At 39.1% G+C, this 23,504-nt stretch overlaps 1 protein-coding gene across 1 annotated transcript in view; it reads right to left on the bottom strand.

Moving 5' to 3' along the window:
* slc4a3 (solute carrier family 4 member 3) overlaps positions 1 to 6,402 on the bottom strand; it is a 57,170-nt gene extending 50,768 nt beyond the window's left edge. The window contains exon 1 of the mRNA XM_026295086.1: positions 6,349 to 6,402. Coding sequence (XP_026150871.1) covers positions 6,349 to 6,402 — 54 coding nt within the window. The remainder of the gene's footprint in view (positions 1 to 6,348) is intronic.
* Between the last annotated feature and the right edge of the window lie 17,102 nt (positions 6,403 to 23,504).

Genomic DNA, 23,504 nt, shown 5'->3' on the forward strand with positions numbered 1-23,504 from the left:
GATTCCATTGCCCCAATTAAGACCAAGGTATTGTCAGCAGGAAAAAACTCACCTTGGAGAAATGCCACAGTGGTTAAAATTGAGAAAAGAATATGCAGACAGGCAGAACGCAAGTGGCAAAAAACCAAACTCCAGGTTCATTTCGACTTGTACAAAGAGAGTCTTCACAACTAAAACCAAAAATTAAAAAATGCAAGGCAATCATTTTTCTGAGATTATCAATAGAAACAGCAATAATGCCTGCACATTTTTTTCTGTTGTAGACCTACTCACAAACCCAGCACCCTCTCTTCCTTCTGAACTGCTGTCCAAAAAGTCATGCAATGATTTTGCAGCCTTTTTCACAGACAAAATATCAAAGATAAGACAAACTATCTCTAGCTGCAGTCCTAGGAACATGACAATATCACCTGTGCCTCCTTGTTCTCCAGTGAATCTAGAACATTTTGATCTCCTTGATCACAGAGCTCTACATAAAATCTACATAATGCTGCCTTGATATTTTACCAACAATTTTTTTTAAGAATGTTTTTAACAGCTTAGCTCCAGATGTATTGCAGATTGTCAATAGTTCTCTTCAGTCAGGGCAGTTTCCCCAGGCCTTAAAAACTGCTGTTATAAAACCTCTTCTTAAAAAAGCCTAATCTAGATGCTTCAGCAGTAAGTAACTACAGGCCAATATCAAATCTTCCATTTCTGGGAAAAATAATTGAAAAAGTAGTTTCTCAACATTTATGGTGCAAAACAATCTTTTTAATGCACTTCAGTCTGGATTTTGCACACACCACAGCACTTATTAAAATTTTAAATGATTTACATTTGAATAATGATGAATCCAAAACCTCTGTTTTAGTACTACTGGTTCTCAGTGCTGCATTTGACACAGTTGATCATGATGTGCTGCTTGATAGACTAGAAACGTGGGTGGGAGTTACTGGCACAGTGTTAAATTGGCTAAAATCTTACTTACAAGATAGAGATAATTTTGTTTCACTTGGTAATTATGAGTCTGAGCGAACAAAAATTAAATGTGGAGTTCCTCAAGGGTCTATTCTTGGTCCTCTCTTATTCAATATCTACATGCTGCCCCTTGCTCAGATTATGGAATACTACAACATTGACTACCATACCTATGCAGATGACACCCAACTTTATATATCAGTATCATTTCATGATTATAGTCCTCTAATTTCATTATGTGAGTGTATTAATCAAGTCAAAGAATGGATGTGCCAGAATTTTCTCCAGCTCAATACAGAGAAGACAGAAGTGATTGTTTTTGGACCCAAAAATGAAAGGTCAAAGGTCATTGCTCAACTTGACTCCATGTCATTGAAAGCTACAAATCAAGCCAGAAACCTTGGTGTAATCATTGACTCAGACCTGAATTTTAACAACCACATAAAATCCATCACTAAATCTTCCTATTACCACCTGAAAAACATTGCTAGAATAGAAGGTTTTCTGTCTAAAAAAGATGCAGAAAAACTTGTTCATGCATTTATCTTCAGTAGGTTAGATTATTGCAATGGCTTATTTACAGGTCTTAGCAAAAAGTCAATCAGGTAGCTGCAGCTAATCCAGAATGCTGCTGCCAGAATCCTTACAAACACCAGGAAACTGGACCACATCACACCAGTTCTTAGATCACTACACTGGCTTCCCGTTAGTCAAAGGATAGATTTTAAAATCTTAGAAATAAGATTTTAAAATCTATCCTAACGGGAAGCCAGTGTAAATGGTTGTGGACCAAAATATATTCAAGATGTTTTAGTTCCCTATGAGGTTTCCAGACCCCTCAGGTCATCTGGGACAGGTCTACTGTGTGTTCCCAGAACCAGATCCAAACAAAGTGAAGCAGCATTCAGTTACTATGCTCCTCACTTGTGGAACAAACTTCCTGAACTTCCTGGTCTGCTCAAACTGTCAGCTCATTCAAATCAGGACTGAAAACTGGAATTGCGTAGTGTATGAATGGTGCTATACAAATAAATTTGCCTTGCCTTGCCTATAGCCCCTGACAACATAGCTCCTAAGATTATTTGGGCACTCAAACCCCTCCACCACGATAAAGTGGCGATTTGTGGAGGGGTAAGAGCAATATATAATTTGAATCTGTTAAGAGTCTACTTTTATTTGTATACCCTCATAATAACAACAAAACACCGTGCTTTTGTAAAATAAAGAAAGCAGATAGGGTGCGCTCTCTGTCTTCTCTGTCTCTGTCACCTCTCTTCACAGACATAAATAAAACAACCAGAATCTCAGCGAATACTTGCCTCAAAGACATTTGCATAGAAAGCTTGAAATGTCTTCTTTTAAATGAAACAGTTCAAGTTGAAAATAAATCGTCACTTTTTATTTAATCGGTACGAACGTAATGGCAGTACTTTTTCTCCTGTCTCACCTCATTACAGCTAATCTGATCCCGCCTCGCACTGAGCGCACTGTTCATATGAAAATAATCTCAGGTGAGCCAGGTAATTATGTACATGCCCCAGAGAAATGGCAGAAAATGTCAAGCTTCAACATAGAATTTACTCAGTTTTTCTGCACGTTTGGATGATGCCACGTTACGCGGGTGAAGAAGCCTTTTGGATGGTTCTGGACAGTGACGAATAGTTTACATTCTCGTCAGAGGTTTACAGTCCCAGCGGAGGATATAATTCCTGATGAGTAACAGCAACAGCAACATTCCTGACTGGAAGGCTCATTATGCAGGTCTTTGCCTTCTCAGGTGAATCACAGGATTATTCATAATCAGGCACGCCTTCTTGCATATGTCTTTTCTAAACAAAAAAATGTCTTAGAAAATTTAAATCTGTATATTGTTTTCTGTGACTGAGTGAACAAGATGATTTTCACATCATTTTGAAGCAAACACTCTAGGCTACAAGATGCAGTTCTCAAAAGTCTGATGAACCAATGTTCTGTATGTGTTTTATGGTCTTATTTCAGTGACTTAAAACTTTTAGTTTTTCACTAACCATGCATAAACACTGTTTTTCAAAAACACAATCATGTATAGACTTCCTGCTCACATATTATTGTAGCCCAGTTTGTTGTGATTACAGTGTTATCAGACTTTAGCTATTAATACGTTTAAAAGCAACTAAAAAAATCACAAATGTCAGGGCACGTCAAAACTTGTCCAGGGCCCCAAAACACCCTTAGACCCAGAGGATTAAATACTGTCCAGGCATTACATGTGTCAAAATATCTCACAAGCAGTTATCTCTCTTACCATCTCTATTAAGCTATGGCAGCAATAAAGAACTCCTTTCCCTCCCTCTCTGCTCCTCTATTTAGCGGTCTCCTCAACTCGTCTCTCTACTCCCCTCCTCTTCTCCTATGCTCTCCTATCCTCTCCTCTCTTCTCCTCCCATCTCCTCTCATCACGTCTCCTCTCCTCCCTTCTCCTCATCCCTCTCCTCTCCTCTCCACTTCACCCTTCTCCTCTTCTCTCCCCTCTCCTCTCCTCTCTTCTCCTTTCCCCTCCTCTCCTCCTGAGGTAACAACTGCCACTTTGCACGGCACAGGAAATATGCTACAAATACATAAAACACAATCAAAAACATTTTTCTTTCTTCATACATTACAATCACCCGTAGATCATGGGTCCACAGCATGCCCATCATTGTGCAAAACGCTACAAAAACTTCACAAGATACCTTTCAGTCATTGAGCTCCAATGACCAGTAGCAGTTAAGTCAAAAACCCAAGACCTACGTTGTAGTCTTTTAATTAAAGTACACCTCAATCTTAGAATAAACATGCGATGACCAAAGCTGATGATGTTTCTGTGGAAACCCAGACTCAGGTGAACCTGAGACGTTTGCTTAATACCTCCTTACCCACCCACTAAAACACCTTAAAATCTGTTATAGTTTGTTTAGCTATAGGCGATATCGTGCATAAAAGCTGTTCTGTCTTCTCAAGAACAAGTAACCCAGGGTAGGAAATCGATAAGTTCATTTATGTGGCCAAGCATTTAATCTATTATTTCCTTCAAACTAGTATGATAATATGCTATGCACACAGTGGATGACACTGTCCACTATGCGCATAATGACACAACACCTACTTAGCTATGGAGCTAATTCTCCCTGAAAACACAAGCTAATCTGTTTCACTTGAATAACTGCACTCAGCTACACAGGACACAAACATTTTCCACAGACCCATGTGTGACTCATGCCTGTGCTGAGATGCTGGAGGGAACAGTGCATTCTTAAAAACATGTCAATGCTCTTTTTATTTCACTTAATAATCATGTCTTTGTGTGAGAAAATTGTGTCCCTCTAAATCCTCACATGAATGAAGTCAGACTAGAACAGCAAAATTTTCAGCAAGATCAAATACTCTTAATAGAATCTGCCTTGAGTTTAACTTTACATATTTACATATTAGCAAACCATGTTGATATTGCTAATCTCAGAAGAAACAAAGATCTGAAGAGTCACAAAACATAAACAAAATATATTTCATGGCTAAAGCCTAGCTATCTTTTTAATTTGAGCTTTTAATAAAGTGAAATGTATGTCATTTGGGAAAAATATGTCATTTGGGAAAGGAAACACCACATTCAACATATATACAGCAAATTTGATCAGATCATCATGCAATTCTCACTGGCCTACAAAAAACAAACCATTTGGCAGCTGATTGGTGTGTGAAAATGTGAAATGAGTGTCAGAGAGATAACAGTCAATCAAAAAAAATTATCACAGCCTGTCAAACAAGCAAGTGAAGACTTGTTTTCTCACTCCAGTTTTCAATGTCCAGCTTTCAGCCATGTTTCCAGCATTAATGTCTCTACTAAAATGGTCAATCTACTGTAGCTCTAAAGGACTCTTGCTGGATCACTGAGCATGACTCCGTTGTATGAACTGACACAGAAACATCCGCTATACACGTACTGTCCCCATGTCTCTCTGTTTTCAAGATTGTTTTATGCATTATAGTTTTTTTCTTGCAACAAAATCTTGACTTCACACCAGTCCATGTCTACATATTCATTTGTCAATTTTTTGAGACTGCAGTCAGAGAGCTTTCAAAAATGAACTTTTACCCCTTCACTATCCCACAGTGCAAACTAGCATTGCCAGTGTATTGTATTATTATTATTAATTATTATTTTAGTTTATTATTTTAATTACATTCATAATACATAATGCCTTGCTGTTTTAATCTAGTCCAGATGTCACAAAATTCCTCCTGTTTGTTGCCATGGTAGCATTGCCATTGTAATCTTTTTGTATTTCTGTTAACATATTTGCTTCATAGCCAATGAAATGAAGATGAAAAGAGCAAAACCACTCACATGTTGGTGATAACTGGCAGAACATTTCCTCTCTAAGTTTTATTTAGAAATGGAGGCGTACACATGGGACAACTGAAGGCACCATTTATGTCTAACATAACGAAAGCAAAAAGAGTGGCTAGCTATGATGCAACCACTGTGCACTTAGCAAAGGCTTCCAGTGATAAAAAAAACAAAAACAAAAAGGAGATGCTGAATGCACTACTTCTCACAATGCATGCACTTCTAACTACAGTATTTCTTCAACAAAGTAGCTTGTAAAGAAGTGTGATTAATTTGCATTGAACACATTGCTGCATTTAAAGGTCATTTAAGTTGACATGATGACCCAGCACACACAAAAAAATGCAAGAACCTTTCACAAGAAGAGAAGATGCACACATCTGAGCAGTTACTAACAAATCCATACAAACAGTAAGGTATATTTACAAAGCTCCACATAGCAACATGACTGGTCAAAAAATTACCAAGAACAGCAACCAATCCTGAGAGAGAGAATTTCAGAAAACCTAATGATTCTTCTTGAAGCAGAAATTGATATTCTAAGCAGAATCTTATATTTTTTCATTATATAGTAAACAAGACATTTAGTATCTCGGCCCCTGATGCCGTGGCTGTGGGCCTCTGCAGAAAAATATTACCCAACCCTGACCAAGGAGCTCTACCATTGTCCTTAATGACTTATCAGAGCTATCAGGTCTAATGTGGTCAAATGGAATCAAATGGAAAGTTGTTACTTTTTCACAAGATTATACCATTCAAAGCACTGGGCTGAATAGTTAAGCTCCTGACAGAATGCTGGCCACAAAACAATAGACTCTCACCAGAGCAGAACTGACTAGCTCTTGATTAAATAATAGAAGAGCTAGTGTTTTCTCTTTGCCTTGAAACATCAGGTTTGAGACTTTGACAACAGAGCTGAATAATAATGTATGCTTTTAATCAATAATTTTTTGATGTACTGTATTTCTACTAATGTTTTGATGTTTTATATTGTCTTACTAAAGTTTAATAATAATTCTTACCTGTTGTAGGTTGATCAACACATCTATCTCAGGGGCATGACCTCCTGTAGCCATGAGGTCTGGCCTGCAGCCAGTAAGTAAAGAGCAGATCTCTGAAGAAGACGGGACTACAGGAAAGTTTTTGTGTGTGGCTTAGGTGGCTGGAATAAATGTTGGAGGAAAGACTAGGTCTGGCTCTGGTGTTGGAGAGGGGAGGCGTTGTGACTGGACAAAAACAGACAGATGTAGAAGGGGTCAGATGTAGGTGAAGGAGTGTAGAGCCAGTGTAGGCTTGGAGAGGGAAATAATCAGGATAGGGAATAAGAGAAAGATTGGTGCAAAGCAGCAGGAACCTTGGTTTGTAACAGGGATCAGCCTTTTTCTTTCAGGGCTGGGGATCCAGGAAGCCTTTGGGGTGTCATAACCTGTAAGAGAACGAACATAAGAGATAGATTTACTTTTTTGACAGGACAAAAAAATTGACAACTGTTGGACAGTAACCAAGAACATATACCGTAATATTACAATGGACCCATAATAAACATTACCTAAGATCTAGTGTTTGGAGTTACAGTTTACAGAATTAATTTGTTCCACAATGTTTATGTCCCTTTGCTATATTTTTTGTTATCTAAATATCTTCCCTTAGGAAAAAAATGGGTACAACTAAACTATTAGTATCAAAAGGAGCAAGTCTAATACATAAACCACTGGCTACAACACTGGATTTGTGATATCACTCATGACTGCTCTTTTAGTCCTGTTCCTACTAAGTTGGCAAAGGTGTAACTCTGACCTAGGCATGTTTATTTATATAGCACAATTCATACACAGAGAAATTCAAAGTGCTTTACAGAATGTCATGGTTCCCCTTTGGGCCTTCCTGCCGGGGACCTTTTACTTTGAAACTCCTTCTCTCCAGCACACCAACACGTAACAAATAAAAGACAAGTTAAAAGTACATAGCAAAAATCAAAATAAGAAACAGCAAATAGTGGGAGATGAATTTGAGATAAAATTAAAGGAGACTGAATGCAGAAAAATAACTTTGGATAAAACACTGTCAGTTGTCATATGTTATATGCCACGCTAATAATAAAAGTTTTTAGCTTGGACTTAAACATTTCCAGAGATGAGGCTTGTCTAACATCATCAGGAAGATTATTCCAGGTTTTAGCTGCATAGAACTGAAACGCTGCTTCTTCCTGACTCTGGGCACGAGCAGAAGGCCAGTCCCTGATGTTCTCAGAGTTCGAGATGGTTCATATGGCATCAACATGTCAGAGATGTACTGTGGTGCTGAGCCATGAAGAGACTTATACACAAGCAGGGCTGTTTTAAAGTCTATTCTCTGAGCGACAGGAATCCAATGCAGAGCTCTGAGAACAGGAGTAATGTGGTTGTATTTCCTGGTTCTAGTCAGGACCTGAACAGCAGTGTTCTGAATGTACTGCAGCTGCCTTATAGCTCTTTTTGAGAGCCCTGTGAACAGGCCGTTACAGTAATCTAATCTGCTAGAGATAAATGCATGGATGAGTCTCTCCAAGTCTGGTTTAGACATGATCCCTTTGATTCTGACAATGCTGACGATGTTATTGATTTAATGTGGCTGTTAAAATTCATGTCTGAGTCCATGATTACCCCTAGATTTCTAACTTGATTTTTAAATTTTAGAGAAAGAGACTCAAGGTGACTGCTGACATTTTCTCTTTGTTTCTGTGGCCCAAAGATAATTCTTTCAGTCTTGTCACTGTTTATTTGGAGAGAGTTGTTTTTCATCCACACAGTGATCTGTTCAATGCAGTGGCACAGTCAATCAACTGGTCCATATTCACCAGCTGTGTGTGAAATGTAAATCTGAGTGTCATCTGCATAGTTATGGTAGGACACATTATTGCTGCGTATTAACTGACCTAAAGGAAACATGTAAGGATTGAACAAAAGGGGTCCCAACATGGATCCCTGGGGGACCCCACATGTCAACACCATTTGGTCTGAGTCACAGTTACCAATTTCAATGAAATACTTCCTGTCTTCAAGATAGGACTTAAACCATTTAAAGGCAGTACCAGAGATGCCTATCCAGTCCTCTAACCTTTGTAACAGGATCACATGGTCCACTGTGACAAATGCAGCACTTAGATCCAGTAGTACTAAGACAGAGACTCTGCCAGCGTCAGTGTTCAGACGAATGTCATTTGTCACCTTGATGAGTGCAGTTTCAGTGCTGTGATGGGGCCTAAAACCTGACTGAAGCAGTTGTTTGGCATGAGAAAATCAGTAAGTTATGGTAAACAACTTTTTCAAGTATTTTGCCTAAAAACGGCAGGTTTGATATGGGTCAGTAGTATATGGGTATGGGTCTGCTCTTCTTCAGGAGAGGCTAGATGACAGAAATTTTCAGGGCCCTTGGAAATGTTCCAGACTGTAATGAGTAATTAACTAATTGAGTGAGTTGTGGTAACAAACTGCTTAGTACTGATTTAAAAAATCTAGTGGGTAAAACACTGAGGCAACAGGTAGATGAACTCAGACAGGAGATGATCTCTTCAACTGTTTTGTCATTTACAGGGTGTAAAGTGTCTCCTGGATGGCTGCAGAGTTGGTATCTGCCTTGTGCAATTTATTGTTTGCTTAATCCCGTTTAATACCCTGAATCTTGTCATTAAAAAATAATGCAAATTCATTACATTTAGATGTTGAAATTAGTTCCAGTGGCAATGGAGATAGAGGGTTTGTTAATCTAATCACTGTAGCAAACAGGACACGTGAGTTGTTACTGCTGTTGTTGATGATTTCAGAAAAATACATTTATCTCTTTCTACGTAGAGTTTCATTGAACACACACAACATCTGCTTATAAATGTCATAATGAACCTGGAGCTTTGATTTAAGCCATTTTTGTTCGGACTTCTGGCACTCCCTTTCTGTGCCCTGACCGAGCCTACTTATAGTTCACACTGCTTGTTTGACCACTATTATTGTACATGTACACATTGTTATGTTATGTTTCTTTTGCTGTCTGTGCTTCTAGCAGTGTATGCGGTTATTATTTCGTCCTGTGTTGTAGTTAATTAGTCTTGTTCAGTTATTTGTTCCTGCATGCTAAGTTTAACCATTGACATGATACATGTCCTTTTTTGTGTTTGTGAAGATTGCATTGTTTGTAACAAAACACCACATTTTTAGGTTAGCAAAAGTATCAGAACAGATAAACTTTAAATAGAATAAAGTGAATAAGACTTAATATTTTGTTGCAAACTGGTGACCTGTCCAGGGTGTACCTGCCTTTCACCCAAAAAGAGCTGGGATAGGTTCTAGCAGATCCCTGTGACCCTGGTTAGGAATAAGCAGGTATAGATAATGGATGGATGAATTTAGTTGCAAATCCTTTGCTTGCAATAACTGCATCAAGCCTGTGACCCACTGACATCACCAAACTCTTGTATTCTTCTTTTGTCGTGCTTTTCCAGGGTTTCACCACTGCCTCTTTAAATTATTGTTTCTTTTGGGGGGGTTCCCGTCAGTCTCCTCTTTAGCAGGTCAACTTGTTCTATAGGTTTTAAGTCTGGAGATTGACTTGGCCCATCTAAAACCTTCCACTTCTTGCCCCTGATGAACTCCTTTGTTGTTTTGACAGTGTGTTTTGGCTCATTATCTTGCTGCATGACGAAGGATCTCCCAATCAGTTTGGTTGCATCTTTCTTTAAATTGGCAGGCAAAAGATTTCTGTAGACTTAATCTGTAGAGTTAATTTTGCTGCTACCATCATTAAAAGAGTTAAATAAGAGTTAAATCATCAATGAAGATTAATGAGCCTGTCCCAGAAGAAGCCATGCAAGTTCAAGTCAGAACATTACCTCCACTGTGTTTCGCAGATGAGCTTGTATGTTTGGTGTCATGAGCAGATCCATTCTTTCTCCAAACTTTAGCCTTTTTCCATCACTAAAGCTTTGTCTCAGAATGTTTGAGGTTCGGCTCTGTAATTTCTGGCAAATTCCAGTCTGGCCTTCCTGTTCTTCTTGCTAATGAGTGGTTTGCATCTACCGGTGTAGCTTCTGTACTTTTGTTCATGAAGTCTTCTGGAAACAGTAGATTGTGATTCCTTCACTCCTGCCCTCTGGAGATTGTTGCTGATGTCACAGTTGTTTTAGGGTCTTTACACTGATCTCACAATGTTTCTGTTGTCAACTGCTGCTGTTTTCCTTGGTCATTCAAAGTCTGTTACTCGGTACACCAGTAGTTTCTTCCTTCTTCGCGACCTTCCAAATGGTTGTACTGGCTATGGCCAATGTTTGTGCAGCGGCTCTGAGTGATTTTCTGTCTTCTCTCCACTTCACAATTGCTTGTTTTTCACCCATAGACAGCTCTGTGGTTTTCATGTTGGTTACACCTCTAACTATAAATGCAGTCTGCACAGGGAAAACCCAAACCTGAACCTGAGCGTAGACTTTCAGCACTATTTGTTGTTTGAATAATCAATGTAATAGGACACACCTGGGCACCAAAATACACCTGTCAGTCACATGTTTCAATACTTTTGCTCACATGAAAAATGGGTGGCTTCAAACAAAAGGTACAATCTTCTAAGTTGTATGTCAGATCCAGATGTAAATACTTGGAAATAAAAGCTGAAATGTTGATCTCATGTATCATATTCATTTTTTGATGTCAAACACAAATGTTTTCAGTCTACAGCAAAAATAAAGGAATTGGCCTCACTGTACCAATAATTTTTGAGGGGAGTGTAACTAGTACCAACAAGTTCCAGGCAGTAGAGCTGTAGTACAAAATTAAACTTAGATATGAACTATCTGTGTACTCAAAGTTCACTATTCTTATACTTAAAAGCATCCATTTTCAAACTAAAAATGGGGTCAATTTAGTACCAAGAAGTCTTGAAATAGTGCACTTGCACTTGAACTCTATTTAATAAATTAAACTTTGAATATACTTTGTAGTAAGGTGCAAATTGACTACTATAATGCAAATGTTTATTCATCAATTAGACATTTAATATTTTGTGAAGATGAAGCTTAGCAACAGTGTGTGCAATGAGAACACACAGAAATATTAGATATTGTGGTCACAAAGATGTAATGGGAGAATATAGCAAATTAATTCCAAATGACCCACTCTGATTAATGTTGCTGTTTTCCCACTGCCACAATAAAAGGCTGCACATCTGCCTTGGTTTTATTCCGCTGACTCACTCCCTCCCCTCTGAGACATTTACAGCTGGTTCATGGTTTATATTATGCACAAGGCACCGATCAAATAAAAGTATGCTGTTAAGATGAGTAGACAGAACCGTTTGGTTATTTAGCCCTGAGGTAATTATTGTGTACAATGTAGCATTATTATGTTGCTCTGCATGTCCAAGATCAAGCTACATTGGTGTTTTGTCACACTGAAATGTCTTCTTGTAAAAAAAATTGTTTTCTTTATTTGTTTTCTGCTCTTTCTTTATATCCTGTGTAAAATCACAATAATCCTAATGCAGGATTGTGATTATATTACATCACATGGGTTTCCTGATTTAAATAGTCTACAACTATCTTATTACAATAGTTTAATTGATGTTGTGTGTTAAAAAGCAAATGATGTGTTTATCCACATCTTAATAAACAGCCTTTAAATGCATCTAAACCTGCTCAGCCATACACTATTATGAGCAACTTACACCATTTCAAACATTTTCATACACGCATACATACATTTTCATTAACTAGCACTTGTGAAAAATATGGCTTACACACATTCTGCCCCAGATGTACTCTGTGCCTGAAGGGTGTCATTCTTGTTGATCACTAGGGGTGGGCAGATCGATCCTAATATCGATAATATCGATACCAACGCTAGTATTGATATCGGTCGATACTCCAACAAAAATATGGATACTTTGGTTGAATTTTTACTCCCGTATGCACTGCTGCCGTTTTTTCAAAGAGGTGACCTAACTATCTTGTCTGTCTGCATCTCTAAGTAAGTGCCTGTGTGTAAGTGGCATGCCTGTGCCTGTATGCCGGTCTTGTAGAGCGAAGCAAGCACACACCAACACCCCCCCGCCCCTCCCTCTTGCTTTGATATCTCACGTGACTCAGCGACTCGACTTAATAAAGTTCTTTCTATTTACTGTTGAACTTTGTCTGGGTTTTAATAAATTAATAATACAATTTAAAACAAAACACAAAACACCTGAAAGTCATGAAAATGTATTTATATTTCATAATGCATTAGTTGTCAAAAAGTATCGGTATCAATATTGGTGATACTGGCCCAGTATTTACTTGGTATCGGATCGACACCAAAGCTTGCAGTATCGCCCACCACTATTGATCACCAGTCACCAGACCACCACCACTTAATATCTCACTGCCGAGATGATATCAAATGACCCACCCCCTAGATACAAGCTGTGTAATTAGAGAGCTCTGAATGGCCCACTCTTTGAGTGAATGGGGGATGATGACATGCATAGGTGAGAAACATTCAAGTGTTATCAGTGTTATGGTGAATACTAACATATAGAGAAAATTGACAGCATCTAAAATACAAGGATGACCTAGGCCAAACTACCTTAAATTGATCATATGCATACTTCATTGCAGTTATGACTCACTGGCTCCAAGTGACTGGTCATATAGTATATGGACTACAACACATAACACTAAAGATATGCTCATGAGGGAAGCTTACATCAAAAAACTGTAAAATAAATGAAAGAATTTTTTTTTTTTGGAATAAAGTGAGTGAACAATAACAAAGAACAATAGCACTGAATATGATTATGATTATAGAACTAGTGGCTAAAGAATGTGAATGAAATTCTTGTGATTATCACATATGACTAGAATTAGTCTGGAAGATAAAAAAGCCAGAGAGATGTGTTTATGAACAGACATCTGATTTAACAGCTTGCTTTAGAAACTGCTGCTTTCAGGGTTTTTCCTGCATGCAGTATATAAAGGTGGCTGCCTTTTTTAAACTATGTGCTTCCTTGAACAAACGGCTGACAGCTGGTGCTTACTGAGAACACAGGTAGCTTGCAAGCACCCAGGTGTGTGTAATAGGATGGTGTCACCAAAAAAAACTAACGTGGTGAGGATATATAAACCTCATTCACCATAAACCATTTTGCTAGCTCACATACAGTGGGTACGGAAAGTATTCAGACCCCTTTAAATTTTTCAATCTTTGTGCCATTGCAGCCATTTGCCAAAATCAAAAAAGTTCATTTTATTTCTCATTAATGTACACTCAGCACCCCATCTTGACAGAAAAAAACAGAAAAAAAAGAAAAACTGAAATATCACATGGTCATAAGTATTCAGACCCTTTGCAGTGACACTCATATTTAACTCACATGCTGTCCATTTCTTCTGATCCTCCTTGAGATGGTTCTGCTTCTTCATTGGAGTCCAGCTGTGTTTAATTAAACTGATTGGACTTGATTAGGAAAGGCACACACCTGTCTATATAAGACCTTACAGCTCACAGTGCATGTCAGAGCAAATGAGAATCAGGAGGTCGAATGAACTGCCCAAGGAGCTCAGAGACAGAATTGTGGCAAGGCACAGATCTGGCCAAGGTTACAAAAGAATTTCTGCAGCACTCAAGGTTCCTAAGAGCACAGTGGCCTCCATAATCCTCAAATGGAAAAAGTTTGGGACGACCACAACTCTTCCTAGACCTGGCCGTCCAGCCAAACTGAGCCATCGTGGGAGAAGAGCCTTGGTGAGAGAGGTAAAGAAGAACCCAAAGATCACTGTGGCTGAGCTCCAGAGATGCAGTAGGGAGATGGGAGAAAGTTCCACAAAGTCAACTATCACTGCAGCCCTCCACCAGTCGGGGCTTTATGGCAGAGTGGCCCGACGGAAGCCTCTCCTCAGTGCAACACACATGAAAGCCCGCATAGAGTTTGCCAAAAAACACATGAAGGACTCCCAGACTATGAGAAATAAGATTCTCTGGTCTGATGAGACCAAGATTGAACTTTTTGGTGTTAATTCTAAGCGGTATGTGTGGAGAAAACCAGGCACTGCTCATCACCTGCCCAATACAATCCCTACAGTGAAACATGGGGGTGGGAGCATCATGTTGTGGGGGTGTTTTTCAGCTGCAGGGACAGGACGACTGGTTGCAATTGAAGGAAAGATGAATGCGGCCAAGTACAGAGATATCCTGGAAGAAAACCTCTTCCAGAGTGCTCAGGACCTCAGACTGGGCCGAAGGTTCACCTTTCAACAGGACAATGACCCTAAGCACACAGCTAAAATAACAAAGGAGTGGCTTCGGAACAACTCTGTGACCGTTCTTGACTGGCCCAGCCAGAGCCCTGACCTAAACCCAATTGAGCATCTCCGGAGAGACCTGAAAATGGCTGTCCACCAACGTTCACCATCCAACCTGACAGAACTGGAGAGGATCTGCAAGGAAGAATGGCAGAGGATCCCCAAATCCAGGTGTGAAAAACTTGCATCATTCCCAAGAAGACTCATGGCTGTACTAGCTCAAAAGGGTGCTTCTACTCAATACTGAGCACAGGGTCTGAATACTTATGACCATGTGATATTTCAGTTTTTCTTTTTTAATAAATTTGCAAAAATTTCTACATTTCTGTTTTTTTCTGTCAAGATGGGGTGCTGAGTGTACATTAATGACAAATAAAATGAACTTTTTTGATTTTGGCAAATGGCTGCAATGACAAAGAGTGAAAAATTTAAAGGGGTCTGAATACTTTCCGTACTCACTGTACATACAACACATACTCTGACTGCACTTTACACAATATTCATTTTTGTAACTCGCAAATGGTAAAATCTAAGAATTAGTACATCAAAGTAACCACAGGGACAACTTTCATCAAAATGAAACCAGAATTAGTCTTGGCATCAGCGCGAGACATCGTGCAAAGTTTCACAGTACATACTGACACACATGGACACAACTTCACTAACAGTGCATAATGTATGATCACAGATTATTGCAAACCGCAGTACACCAGAATACAGCAGTGAGCTATTTTTGATCTATACTGAGAGAGAAATGGGCAGCGAATTCAGAACACAGTTGCTCATAGTTTTACAAAAATGTCAAACTTCACCATGTGTTTGAGGGCATCAGTATCAGTTAATCACTACAATGACCTAATTAATTCAGTAAACTCAAACAAACCCCAAACACAACCCAAATATTTACCATCTATCAATTAAAGCCCTCACGACCCCAATGCTTCAATTTCCAGGCACAAGGAATGGTAAAGTGGCTGTCACCTTTAAAACTAAATGCGATTCCCTGTCTAGAGCCAGTGTTTGGTTTGTCCATTCTGGGCTACTGAAACATTTTGGAGCAACATGGCTGCCTCCGTGAAAGGAGACCTGCTTCCTATGCAGATTTAAAAGGTTCATTTTACGAATAAGAAAATGCAACATTTGGTATTTTTCAGTGATTACACACTAAAGACAACATATTTTTGAAAACTGTATACAGTGGGTACGGAAAGTATTCAGACCCCTTTAAATTTTTCAGTCTTTGTGTCATTGCAGCCATTTGCCAAAATCAAAAAAGTTCATTTTATTTCTCATTAATGTACACTCAGCACCCCATCTTGACAGAAAAAAGCAGAAATGTAGAAATTTTTGAGAATTTATTAAAAAAGAAAAACTGAAATATCACATGGTCATAAGTATTCAGACCCTGTGCTCAGTATTGAGTAGAAGCACCCTTTTGAGCTAGTACAGCCATGAGTCTTCTTGGGAATGATGCAACAAGTGTTTCACACCTGGATTTGGGGATCCTCTGCCATTCTTCCTTGCAGATCCTCTCCAGTTCTGTCAGGTTGGATGGTCAACGTTGGTGAACAGCCATTTTCAGGTCTCTCCAGAGATGCTCAATTGGGTTTAGGTCAGGGCTCTGGCTGGGCCAGTCAAGAACGGTCACAGAGTTGTTCCGAAGCCACTCCTTTGTTATTTTAGCTGTGTGCTTAGGGTCACTGTCCTGTTGAAAGGTGAACCTTCGGCCCAGTTGGAGGTCCTGAGCACTCTGGAAGAGGTTTTCTTCCAGGATATCTCTGTACTTGGTCGCATTCATCTTTCCTTCAATTGCAACCAGTCGTCCTGTCCCTGCAGCTGAAAAACACCCCCACAACATGATGCTCCCACCACCATGTTTCACTGTAGGGATTGTATTGGGCAGGTGATGAGCAGTGCCTGGTTTTCTCCACACATACCGCTTAGAATTAACGCCAAAAAGTTCAATCTTGGTCTCATCAGACCAGAGAATCTTATTTCTCATGGTCTGGGAGTCCTTCATGTGTTTTTTGGCAAACTCTATGCAGGCTTTCATGTGTCTTGCACTGAGGAGAGGCTTCCGTCGGGCCACTCTGCCATAAAGCCCTGACTGGTGGAGGGCTGCAGTGATAGTTGACTTTGTGGAACTTTCTCCCATCTCCCTACTGCATCTCTGGAGCTCAGCCACAGTGATCTTTGGGTTCTTCTTTACGTCTCTCACCAAGGCTCTTCTCCCACGATTGCTCAGTTTGGCTGGACGGCCAGGTCTAGGAAGAGTTGTGGTCGTCCCAAACTTTTTCCATTTGAGGATTATGGAGGCCACTGGGCTCTTAGGAACCTTGAGTGCTGCAGAAATTCTTTTGTAACCTTGGCCAGATCTGTGCCTTGCCACAATTCTGTCTCTGAGCTCCTTGGGCAGTTCCTTCGACCTCATGATTCTCATTTGCTCTGACATACACTGTGAGCTGTAAGGTCTTATATAGACAGGTGTGTGCCTTTCCTAATCAAGTCCAATCAGTTTAATTAAACACAGCTGGACTCCAATGAAGGAGCAGAACCATCTCAAGGAGGATCAGAAGAAATGGACAGCATGTGAGTTAAATATGAGTGTCACTGCAAAGGGTCTGAATACTTATGACCATGTGATATTTCAGTTTTTCTTTTTTAATAAATTTGCAAAAATTTCTACATTTCTGTTTTTTTCTGTCAAGATGGGGTGCTGAGTGTACATTAATGAGAAATAACATGAACTTTTTTGATTTTGGCAAATGGCTGCAATGACACAAAGAGTGAAACATTTAAAGGGGTCTGAATACTTTCCGTACCCACTGTATATAACTGTACTGTATTTCAAAATAGGGGCCAGTTAAAGGCTGCTGCCAAAAGTTCTAGTGCTAGCCTAAGACCATCCTCCACCACAATATTAAATTTCCCTCTAAAAATTACACCATGCAACTTTAAGCTGGCTGCTGATGGTCAGTATCAGGGGTGTCCTTAACAAGGTTTTTCCCCCGATCCTGATCAGAGCCATTTGAGTATCCGCCAGGACCAAGTCTCAATCCAATACTTCTATTTTCCTAGATAATACATTCTCACAGGACACAAGTAAATTCAGTTCAATCCAATGAATATGTTTGATAGTTGAATAGTTTGCCTTACATTAAGAAAAATTTGCCCGCATCCAAACTGCTCCTGTTTCTTGTTTAACAAACTGAACAAACTAAAAAGATTTTGTCTCTTATGGCAATTCCACTTAGTCCAGCATTGGTTGCAGTGTTTGAGATCGATATTTGAGATCCAATTGGATCATCCCCAGTCAGTGGATCCTTGTAAACTGTGGGCTGCTGCTTAGGATGGAGCAGAATATTTGTGTCAATGTGTGCATGTTAGCATGCTGCCATTAAAAAATAAAACACTTAAATCAAAAAATAAAACACTTAAATCAAAGCAGAGTAGCTAGTATAGCTGTAGGTAGACTCGCCCCTTTGAAATGACTAGTGCCACTGCTGCTACAAGCATCATTAACTAAACCTGTTCACTGCCATTGCATTAGGGTGAAGACAGAAGTCTTAAACAGTTTACTCAAAACCTTAGCAATAAAAACCAACTTTATGTTGGGCACGTTGAAATACCAACAGATGATACAGTGTTACTGTGTATGTGCAGTTAGAGTGATCTGGCCCTTTAAACACTTATGGTTAATCACCAGCTTGTGCTACATTGTGAAATGGGTTAACCAGTCGCACTGTATGAAAAATAGAGATCAGATCCAATCAGTTGAAATGTGCTACGAGGTTAAAGATTTATGATATCACTTTATCCTTCAGTTCATTTTCGAACCGAGCTCGAGTACTGTCACTTACAGAGCTTCTTCCTGTACCACTTATGTCACTCAGAAGTGGTCCAATAATCAATACGTGCACTCAGTTCTGAAATTCTTTGTTTAAAGCCCAGAGGTACCAGGTTCCTTCTGCTCATCTAGTTTCCACGTGACTAAAACAGACAGCTACTTGAGTATTATTAGTTTGTACTCTCCTCAGCAGACGATGCTTGCTGAGTCATTACTATGTGACCTTACCCGCCTCAGCCTCTGCTCCTGCTTGAATCTCACGCTGTTTCGCACGGATCACCGATGACCTATTGCACTTCAGATCGTTGCTATAGGCGACGAGGCCAAACTGCACTTTTTATTGTTCAGAAGAAGCTACTGCACAGTCAGTACCACCAACATATCACAGTATCAGTAACGTGAAGCCACCGCCTCCGGAGCGCGGCTGCTCCACCTGCACACTGAGGACGCCTCTGCCTCTCTCTGCAGCCCTGCAGCCGAAGACAACCTGCAAGGACGGCGTCTTTAGCACCGACTTACATGGTTCCATATCTGTCAGGGCAAAAAACCCCAGCCAGGTAACGTCACTCATTTACTTTCCTCTGGCATAGCAAGTACCCAGACAGCGACTCAGCGTCATTTTGATGCCAGTGCGCAGTTGCCTACTTCAAACTCAAATGCTTTGACATTAGCATTAATAACCACAGCATCCGCCACCTACCTACGATTATGTGACTACTACAGAGGGGCAGTCCAGCGGCAGAAAAAAAGCAGAAGCAAGAGATGGTGCGACTACACACGGTGGTAGTCCAGCTGGTCCACAGCGTAACCCAGTGAAGACACGCCACGCAACCCGCTGTATCTGCAAGGATGCTAAGCATGGTCACGTGACTCAGGAGGACAGCCAGAGAGCATCTGAAGCCAATGGGTATTTGACAACAATGACATGCTGCCCAGACACCAGGTTGTGACTAAGGTGCAATACATAGATAAGTCACGGCCACCACTTCGGTGGTGAGCTCGCAGCCCGCTACACACGACAAAGGAGCCGTAGGTCAGGGTGCACTCAGGTATCTCCAGTCATGAAGTCTCGATTAGTGTCACATAGTCTCTACTGATGATGTGCATGCTTAGTTTGAGACGGATTGGTTTCTAATCTGCTTAGTGTTTTACATCAGCATGCCAGCTAGTTTCAGAAGCCAAATATTTAACCATGTTTAATGTCTAAACAGGCTATGATCAATCTGGTTCTGTCTAGAGGTTATAGGTCCTCCAGTACTAGTAGAATGCTGTATTACCAAACTTATCAAAAGTGACTACAGGTAGCCTAATGTCTTTATAAAGGATTACCTTACCTCACTCTATGTTTAAGAGATGACTAGCCATCCAGTACCTTTGTATCAACTGAAGTACATGGAAAAACTTAGTATACCAAGTGAAACGCAATATTATCGGCCAAAAAGTGATTACAGCTAATATCTTCATACTGGAAGCAAATTGAAAGGTTGGAAATCCAAATTTCAGTCAGAATAAATATTGAACTCAAGACTTATTCTGAAGAAAAAAGTCCACTGATAAATCCAGCTCGTGCATGTCAAAACCATAGGTTGTATATAAAGAGGGCTGGCACAACAACATAGCAACATAAGTACCATATATACATTAAGCTGAAAAAAGCTTAGGCTAAAAGAAGTCATATTCTAACCAGCTTATTCAGGAATTATTATTCTTCAGGTTGCCCATTATGCTGAAGTTATTTCACATTTCAAAAGCCTTTGATATAGACTGTTATACAGACTGTGGCAGTATCCTCAATGAAGACAAACAAAAACACTGGAAGGCAATGCAAGTTTATTAGTATAACACAATTCATGCACAGTAATTCAAAGTGCTTTACAGAAATAAAAGACAAGTCAAAAGAACATATAGGCAAAAATTCAAATTAAATCCAGTTATACTTAGATTTTAAATCCTTGCACTACTAAACTCTGGGCGAGTTGAGGATTTATAAAACAGCTCATTAAGCTTTTACGCTGCTGATTGGTCAACTGAACATGTTTCTACAGCTAAAGCAGCTGTATGTCTGCTTTAGAATCACTAAATTAGTTTACATAATTAAAATAAATTGTAAGCCTGATAAGATATGAGGTCAAATAAAGTACTGAATCTTGAATCTTAACATCTTAAGATGAATTTTCAAATGTGAGCTTGTAATGGCCATGTGATATTGTATTGATATTTAATTCTTTAAGTTGCCTGACACAGGAGCTAGTGAGAGTCACTCTTTTTCAGTTAGATGGATCAAAAATACATTAAATGCTAAAAAGTAACAATAGAACAAAAAATGACATGCAAACATACATTTCTCAAGCCAGAAAGTAAAGTTTCTGGTGCTTGAGCACCACCTGGGGGCTTGTGACCATACCACATGCATACTTATAAAAATTTTACTAAAACATATATCACTGTATCCTTTTATGCATAAAGGAAGAACTGACTGAATTTTGAATTTCCCTTTGGGGATTAATACATATAATATACAATATTATATAATATACAATATTACAATATACAGACCAACACAAAAGACTGAAAGGACCCAGACCACTAGTGGCAACCAGAGCCTGAAACACACAGATTCACTTGTTTTGTGGTCATTTAAATAAATTTGTTAGCAGCTCAATATTAATAGACAGACTTAAGATATTAGCACAATTTCTACTTTTTTATTAAATGACATAATAAGTCCAGAACTTATTTTATTATGCAATTACTGTTTAGATTGGCATCTCTGTTATCCTTTGGAGGTGATGTGTTATTTGAGACCATACTAGGATGAACAGAATGTAACACCTGTATAGTTTCATGTACTGTAAGTGTGCTTACAACTGTTATCTGTAAGTCTATCTATAAGCTAAACGAACACTGAAACATCTGTAGCAGCAGATCATCAACTTTGTGTCATTGAGAATTGTGACAGAGGACTCTCTCTGCATCCAAGCAGGCTACCTCACATGCTGAATCAAAACAGGAGGAATCACAACTGTTGCATGGAAGGTGTTTAATGAATGTATTAATACCATTGTTTCAGTCTTTTGATATTCATGCATATACCTACAGCATATGCAATATGGTGTCACTCCACTAGAGGGTACCATAACTTCACTATAAAAACACCTGGCTTATTTGAAGCTACTCGAATATATGATGCACAGTATTTCAAAATAATTACTAAACAGTTGATTTCAAGGTTATAATTTCAGGATACGAAAAAAAAAATTACATTAAATCAAATTTGATGACCGAACATTTGTTGCTTTAATAATTGGATGACTTTGTGGCAAATGTTTACCACTGAACAGCTTGTTAACATAGGAAGAGATTATATGTCTTTGAGGCAGGAAACCCTGTTTGTGTTTGAAGTTTAAAGATGTTTAAATCTGCAACACAGACGTTTCACAGCTGGATCATCATCCAGATGGAACAGTTTACACTGTTACTGTTTGCTGAAAATCTTCCCTTGGGTCCAATTCTTTTCAAACTGATGATGAAAATGAATTTACCCTCCACCCTCTCAACAAGATAAACTGAATACCATTACAGTGTTAAGCATGAATTCAAAGTGTGGGATTTAGAACCAAAGAAGGAACGGCGGTAAAAGTGGAGATACATTCTTGCTTAAGAGTTATGACACGAAATCAGCTGTGCAAAATGCTGAATGTGCAAAGAAACCATCTCACGGCATACCTGAATGAACCTATAGGTGAGTCATGTGCTTTGAGCTTGTTTCCTAATGTGACCTCTGACAGACTTCCTCAGGTACTCGCTCTTACAGGATGCTTTACTTTGCTCCGTCAGTACCTGCAGCTCGGATCTCGCGGCCCAGGGACAAGGCTGTGATTACAGGCCTCCCAAAGGGAAATAACACTTCATGACCAACAGTCATTTATTTCACTCTGTTCAAACACCTTCTGGCATACAGTGACAGCTCAGTCCTCACATTGTACTGTAATATACCACTACAAACCAGTGGCTGCTTTACATACTTGCTTTACTATTATATAGTTTTGTTTCCATTTGTTTACTTAAAGCTGCATTATTCAATATTTGTTTATATTAGCAACAGGTCAAATTGTTGTGTAAAAAGTGTGTATTTTATAAAGGGTCAGTTATAGTGATATACCCACAAAGTTATCCCCAATCTCCCCTGAGCTCTGGAACCTGTCAGGCTACTTTGAATCATTGTTTTGATTTTCTGGTCCACAGTTCAGTATTTATCAGCAGTGCTTGTAGAGGCTGGTAGTTGTTTTCATTGAAAGAGCACACCCAGCCCCCACCAGACACACCCTGCCCATGAGAGGAGAAGCTGTATAGATAACTGATAAATGGATGTATGAATGTTTAACTTTTTCCACAGCATACAGGCCTAGATATGCATATAAAATCTTTTTAAGCACCACTCACAACATGAGACACCCTCTATTATCACAGAGCAGTTTGCACTCTGATTTAGAAAGATATCCGTAAAAGTATGTGGTAATAGAAATATAACTGGTGGAACTGGAATTTATATATTTACATACTTTAGAACATTTTGGCTAGCTTAATCTAGACAATATATTATATTTTCCTCATCATTGTTTTCTAATGTACAATGTGAATCTTACAGATAATTTCCTTCAAAATTGTAGTGGCACATAACACAACATGGAAGTTACATAAACATAAAATTCTCAAGCTACACAAATTTGTTGGATTTTGTACTTAGATTCTTGACTAATTGGCCTTTGTTACATTCTACCCCTGGAAATGCAACATGTTGAATGTTTGGGAAAAAAACTGGAATGCTATGTGAAAAAATTAACAAGAGCAGACAAAAATCTCATGTAGGTCAAAGTATCACAAGAAGGAATTCTTAAAAAAAAATGCCAACACAATACAGCTGTTTAAGTAAACAGTGTATCCAGTGATTATTACCTCATAGGAAAGCAGTTTCTTTTATCCCTCACATGCTTCCCTGATGGAGACTATCAATTTATTTTGTATATGGCTGATAA

Source organism: Mastacembelus armatus, chromosome 21 (genome assembly GCF_900324485.2).
Source record: "Mastacembelus armatus chromosome 21, fMasArm1.2, whole genome shotgun sequence".
NCBI classification, from domain to species: Eukaryota; Metazoa; Chordata; class Actinopteri; order Synbranchiformes; family Mastacembelidae; genus Mastacembelus; species Mastacembelus armatus.